The following is a 6,618-nucleotide window of genomic DNA, read 5'->3' as shown; positions in this document are numbered from 1 at the left end:
TTCGTTTTATTTTATTTTATTTTATTTTGTGTATTGACTTGTTTGCGCGCGATGTTATGTTCCGGAACGTTTTAAATTGACGTAAACCGTACCGTTAGTCCTGGCGAGAGCTGGGCAGGCAGTCCGCTAACCCCTTTGGTTCGCCTTAGGGGAAGGTGGGGCTGTCACACACACTGTACAAGTAAAATTACTAGTGGGAAGGAAATTTAAACTAAAAGTTAAGAAATATGAATAAATGAAATGAATTCTAATTGACAGTGAAACATACAGAAGTTTCACTTTGAAGACAAGCTTTGGATTCTCTCCTAGTGCGACAGATCGATCGTAGCATCATCAATAATTAATTGGGCTATTCTTCACTAAATTTTTCTCTAGATGTCCTTTCATTGAGGCGGTAGCTGCCCATGGCCGACCACCGGCTGGCTGTGGAGGACCAGGAGGCTTTTCCAACTACCAAAAAGTCTTTTTCATAGCTCTTTTCGGAACCAGCCACATCTCCTATCCATCTGCGAACAGCAACATTGTACAAAGGGGAGGCGGCAGTTGTCTTCTCCAAGGAGGAGGCCGACAAGCTGGCTGCTCCTTTTCGTTGGTCACTTGTGGGTAAATTCTCCCATGGCCGGCCAACACTGGAGGCAGTGCAGAAGTTCTTTGCATCGCTAAATCTGAAAGACCACATCTCTATTGGGTTGCTGGACTATAGACATGTTTTGCTGAAGTGTTCGGTTGAAGCGGATTTCAACCGCATCTGGACAAGAAGTCTGTGGCACTTAGGAAAATACCCTATGAGGGTGTTTTGTTGGACGAGAGAGTTTCACATCAACAGGGAGTCGTCGCTGGTATCGGTTTGGGTCTCACTGCCGGCGCTTCCTATTCACTTCTATGATAAACATTCGCTGTTCTTCATTTTGTCTCCCGTTGGTGCGCCACTCTTCTTGGACTCAGCAACTATGTCTGGGGCTCGTCCAACCATAGCTAGAGCTTGTGTCGAAATCGATTTATTGAAGCCAGTCTGCACGCGGGTATGGGTGGCTGTCGAAGGAGAGATGGGGTTTTGGCAATCGATTTTGGTGGAGCACCTACCTTCGTACTGCTCTTCATGCTGGCGTCTCGGCCACTCTAATGCTGAGTGCAAGAAAGATCGCACGACAGTGTTGCACCAATCGCAACCTGCGCGCAACCTGGGAGGGAATGTCACCTTGCAATTCTGCAGCAAGGAGGGCGTCAAGGCGCCTGGTCCTGGGATCGAAGCTGTTGTGTGTGGGGCACGAAAGGTTGCAGTGCGTGACCCAGATTGCGTTGCTGGCCGAGGGAACGCTCCTTTGACTGCGGGTGAGCCTATCCTCAAGCTGGGAGTGGAGGAGCTCACGGACGAGGAGAAGGAGGGGCTGGTCGACGGTATAGCTGGAGGGGCAAACGCAGGACTGGTAGTGCTTGGTTCCGGTGGGGGCAGTGAGGTTGTTGAGGTTGAGGGAGGGGAGGCGATGTGTGCGATCATGATGGGAGTGGAGGAGGTAGTGGACGAGAGGAGGGCTGGGCTGGTCAAGGGTGCGGCTAGAGGAGCAGCTGTGGGTCTGGTGGTGCTTGGCACGGGTGGGTTCACTGTGGCTGAGGGGGAGGAGGTGGCGTATGTGGCCACAGCAACTTTGCCGAGCGAGTGTGAGGGTGGGGGAGACTTGGAGTGTGAGTTGGATAGTCCAGTGGCAGCTATGCCTGAGGAGGAGCTGCCGTGAGTTGCTGGGAACCTGTCTCCAAGGTTGGACAGGCCGCATGGATCTCCGATGGAATCGTCACTGTTGGCACTTAATGTTGATCAGGCCCTGGAGATCGAGTAGGGCTTTACGCAGGTGAAGGTTAAAGGTATACGTGCTAAATTCCCCTCAGATAGACAGCTTCGCTCTTTGACATCTTCTCATAATTCTTTCAATGTGTTGACCCATGATTAATGCTTTATTTTGGAACATTAAGGGAGTGTCAAAAACTCCTAATCTTAGGAGATTGATCAGGTTAATTCATATGCATAACGTTCAATTTCTTTCCATCTGTGAACCTAAGTTAGATGTTTCTAAGCTTGAGACTATATGTTTGCAGCTTTTGTTTGATTATGTAATGGTCAATATGTCCACTGATATTTGGGTATTCTATAAGTCGCCATTTGTTTGTTTGTTGGTTGGTTCTTCTGATCAATACATTGCGTTAGATATTCATCATCCATCGTTGCCGGGTTCTTTGGTGTTTTTCTGGGTCCATGCGAGATGCTCTGTGGAGGCTCGCAAGGACCTATGGAAGGATCTCTTGCTTGATAAACCGTGGTTACGGCCGTGGTGTATAGGGGGGACTTTAACGTGATCTTGGCTCCGGCCGAAAAACAAGGGGGACGTTCCTTTGTCCCTACAGAGGGGTTGGATCTTATGTCATTCATGGAGAAAGCCGAGGTCTTTGATGCAGGGTTCTCAGGGCCTAGCTTCACTTGGTGTAACAATAGGCGGGGTAGAGCTCGAGTGTGGAAGCAGTTGGATTGGCTCCTAGTGAATGGTGAATGTGCAGATTTCTCTGCCTCTATCTCAATGGTCCATCTGGCTAGACACACTTCAGATCATGCCCCTTTGAAGATCACGTTTGCCACCCGTCAGGATGATAAGATGCGATCATTCCGTTTTCTGAATGTTTGGACGTCACAGGCCTTTCTGCTGGAAGTGATCCACAATGCTTGGAATTTGCTCGTGAATGGATCTCCCTAGCATGTGTTGTACACCAAACTATTGGCCGCAAGGAGGGCCATTCTGTAATGGAATAAATGTTCCTTTGGGGATATTTTTGAGGTTATTAAGGTGGCGGAGTCGAAGATGGCTCTAGCAGAAACAGCAGCGGAAAGTGAGGACTCGGAGGAGGCTCACATTAGCTTGCAGGAGGCGCAGGCGACAATAGAGGAGCAGTTTTGGAGCCAAAAGGCTCGTGTCAAATGACTCTCAAGTGGGGACCGGAATTCTAAATTCTTTCACGCGGCAGTTAGGCAACGCAGAGTGCAAGGTACGATCCATGGAATTAAAATGTCGGCGGGAATTTGGGTGGAGGAGGATGGGGATATTGCCACTGAGGCCATTTGGTTTTTCTCTAGATTGTATTCTGAATCTGTGGCGCCCAGCACTGAGTTGATTCCGCTCATCTCTCCTGTGCTCACGCGAGAGGAGAACCTGGCCCTAGAGGATATTCCTTCAAAGGAAGAAGTGATGCTAGTGGTTCATGCCATGGATGGGGACAGTGCAGCGGGTCCAGACGGATTTACAGGTAAGTTCTTTACCTTTGCATGGGATATTATTGCCCAGGATGTGTATAATGCCGTGGTGAGTTTCTTCTGTGGGGCGGAGCTTTCGTGCTTCGTTACTCCGACTTCTATTGTTCTTATTCCGAAAGTCTCAAATCCTCAGGATTTCTCTAGTTTTTGGCCTATAAGCCTTTGCAATTTCATTAATAAAGTGTTGTCGCGTATCTTGTCTGATAGAATGGCTACTTTGTTGCCAAATTAGTCTCTCCCCAGCAGTCAGGGTTTGTTAAGGGCCGGAATATTACGGAGAACTATCTTTTGGCTCAAGAAATTGTAGCAGGCAATGGGAAGAAGGCGAGAGGGGGGAACGTTGTGCTAAAATTGGACATGGCCAAGGCTTATGACCGAGTGTCATGGCTCCATCTTATTAGGGTATTGCGGAAGTTTGGGTTTGGGGAATGCTTCATTGATATGTCTGGCGATTGGTGTCAAACGTCTGGTTTTCGGTTATGGTCAATGGGGCAGCATACGGCTTCTTTAAATCGAGCAGGGGTCTCCGTCAGGGGGACCCAATCTCTCCTGCATTATTTGTTATAGCTGCGGAGGTTCTATCGTGGGGTCTGAACAACCTTACAACCCAGCCATCACACCAGGGGTTTAAGGTACCCCAGGATTGCCCTGGAGTAACCCACTTGGCTTTCACGGATGACATGCTAATTCTAGCTAATGGATCCTCAACATCTTTGCGCTGTTTTATGAGGGTACTGGATATCTATCATGTGACGCCCCGAAAAAAAATGAGTTTGAGAACCCGGAAATTTTCTAATTTTCTAGGGTTTATTTTATTTAATCGCCCGCCTTTTCTACATTTTCTTTATTAGAAAAATTCCCAGATAAAGTTTATGAGCAAAAATAGTTTTAAAATGATTTTCTAGTATCGGTTAGTTTTTGAGAAATTAAGGATATATATCGGACGTGGGACCCACTAGTGCGAAAAGTTCGGAAAAATTCGGCCAATTAGGTTAAATTTTGGATACTAGTTGACATTTATCGGGTGTTAAGAGATAAGTGGAGGATGAGATGTGATTGATGTGAGAGAGACTTAAAGATAGAAATGCTTTAAATGTAGTGACAAGTGTCACTTGGTGAATGGTGGCACTTGTAGGACAACTATTCATTTTCTTGACTTTTGACCAATTGCTTAAATATCTCAAAAATCACACAAAATTCATTCTTGTCTTCAACTTCTTGGCCGGCTCTCTCTCTAGGAAAAGAAAGAAAACTTCTCCAATTTTCAAGCTTCCATATAGTGCAAATCATCCAAACCAATTGCTTAAATTTGTTTCTACTCCATAAAATCCCTCCATTTGGTGCTAGTAAGTGATTTTGTGGAAGTGTTCAAGGAAGCTAAGGTGTCCTACAACTCTCCCTCTCTTGTTTACTAGGTGAGTGGTGATTGAACTTCCTCCTACACTTAATGAAGCTTAAGTTGTGCTTAGTGGTAGCTAAAGTGCTGAAATTTGTGGTTTATTTCTTGGTTTGAGATGAATTGGTGAAGTTTTCAATTTATTGATGAATTTTCTGGTTTAATATGAATGTGATGTTGTGGCTATCCTTGATGATGGGAATTTATGTTTAATGACTCTAGTAGGTGTATATGATAGATAATTGTAATCAATTTTGGGTTTGGAAGGAATTTGAGAAAGTTAGGGTTTTATATCACCAATTCTGTCCGGTTTTGTATCTTATGGTTATAGGCCGAATTGGCCTTGGCTTAAAACATGAAAGTTGTAGGTATTGATGTTTTAGAGGTGCCTATAAAAGTTTAGGGCAATTGGAGTAGTGTAGAATGAGATAAGCCGAATTTACTGTTGCTGTTCTGGGTTCATCAGGATGTAAGAACTGCGCCTGTAATGGGTTGTTTTGACTGGAATTGTTTTGGATTTGGGTGTTGAGGTCTTCTGATGAAATGTAGCTTGATGTCATAGCTACCATATTCCTTTGGAATTTCTGCATTTGGACCTGTTTAGACTGAGTTGCACTGATTACAGCATAGTGTAATTTGTAAACCTGCAATTACGATTCTGGTTTGTTATTTGGCATATTTGACATAGTTGTACTGGGATTTGGACTGAGTGACCTTCTACATTGTTGTAGCCCTGGTTCTTAGCTTCGAAACGGTGGGTCTTGGACCTGCATCCGATACTCGTAGTACCTTTGGTGCCATTACCGCAAAATGACGTCAAAACTGTTTTTCTGGTTTTGAGCTAAACTTTCATTTCCGGACTTTTCCCTAGCTTGACTTGTACTAGTACTACTTGGAGCTTGCTGAATGGCTATTGGATGAACTTGTTGTTGTGTGTGTACCTTTGGGACTGGCTAAGGATATAATGAAGCTATGATGGCTGGAAAAGTAAGCAAATTCAGGGGAAGTGCTGTCCAAACTTTGAAGGAACTTGTTTGCATTGAGTTTGTGATTTAAGACTTGGATTTGAGCAAGGCAATGATATTTAATGGATGATTTATGAGCCATGGAGGTGAGTGACCTCAAACTATTTCTAAAATTATTTATGAACCGTTTCTTGCATTATTTACTTTTGAATTGTTTCCAAATTTAATTTTGGAACTGTTTTCTTACATATCATGCGTGCTTGCATATCAGTGTCCTGTTATTATTGATTTTGCTTTCAATGATTGTTAAAACAAGTTTTCTAGGCTAGTGTGTACTTTATCGCACTCGACCTAAATAAATATGAAATTTTCAATGATTAATGATTAAATGCTACTTGCGCATGAATGTAAGCCTTTTGGGCTGAACTGGCCATTGCCCCTTGTTACCGGTCGTCTCGAGCCAGAAGCGGACTCGGTCGGGCGACTAGGAACTTGGGTGAACGTTTCGGTATACTCGAGTATTACCTTGTAGGTTTGTGGAGCCTGGCCAAAAGCCAGGGACGGGGTGAATGAATGCACGAATGAAACCAAAATGCAATGAAATGACAGGAGAACGAATGTATCCTTTGCACGAATGTTACTATCGCTTGTCATTGTACATGTTTCTTGAAATATTGATACTCCATATTTAATGTTTTGTAAATGTTGTAATTGTTTCTAGACTTATCCTTTGATTTACAACATCATTGAAATGAACCATTGTTAAACAGATTTGATAACTGATTTTATTGGTTACTCGCTGAGCTTCTAGCTCACCCCAAAAATGTTTTATTCCCCTCCACAGGGCTCAAGGCGAAGGAAGGGCTTGTAGTGTTTATTCATGGATTATCTCATGTATGGATTGAACTTGGATTTTCTTTTGTGTAATCATTCATATTGGATTGTATTGAACGTTTAGAATT

The 6,618-nt window shown here is 44.1% G+C and overlaps 1 protein-coding gene across 1 annotated transcript; it reads left to right on the top strand.

Moving 5' to 3' along the window:
* The first annotated feature begins 785 nt into the window (after nucleotides 1–785).
* LOC113755095 lies at nucleotides 786–2,303 on the top strand. Its single transcript, XM_027299164.1, has 2 exons — nucleotides 786–1,729; nucleotides 2,201–2,303. The coding sequence occupies exons 1-2, from the start codon at nucleotides 786–788 to the stop codon at nucleotides 2,301–2,303; spliced, it is 1,047 nt and encodes a 348-aa protein (XP_027154965.1).
* Nucleotides 2,304–6,618: the final 4,315 nt, after the last annotated feature.

The sequence above is a fragment of the Coffea eugenioides genome, unplaced genomic scaffold (assembly GCF_003713205.1).
Source record: "Coffea eugenioides isolate CCC68of unplaced genomic scaffold, Ceug_1.0 ScVebR1_118;HRSCAF=515, whole genome shotgun sequence".
NCBI classification, from domain to species: domain Eukaryota; kingdom Viridiplantae; phylum Streptophyta; class Magnoliopsida; order Gentianales; family Rubiaceae; genus Coffea; species Coffea eugenioides.
The sequence above is the reverse complement of the archived record's forward strand: the minus strand, read 5'-3'. Positions and strand labels throughout refer to the sequence as shown.

Excerpts from the sequence above, each read along its gene's own strand:
- LOC113755095 (XM_027299164.1), top strand. The coding sequence starts at position 786 with ATGAGGGTGTTTTGTTGGACGAGAGAGTTTCACATCAACAGGGAGTCG. Across the intron at positions 1,730-2,200 it reads ATGCCTGAGGAGGAGCTGCC|ATATTCATCATCCATCGTTG; the intron begins GTGAGTTGCTGG and ends ACATTGCGTTAG.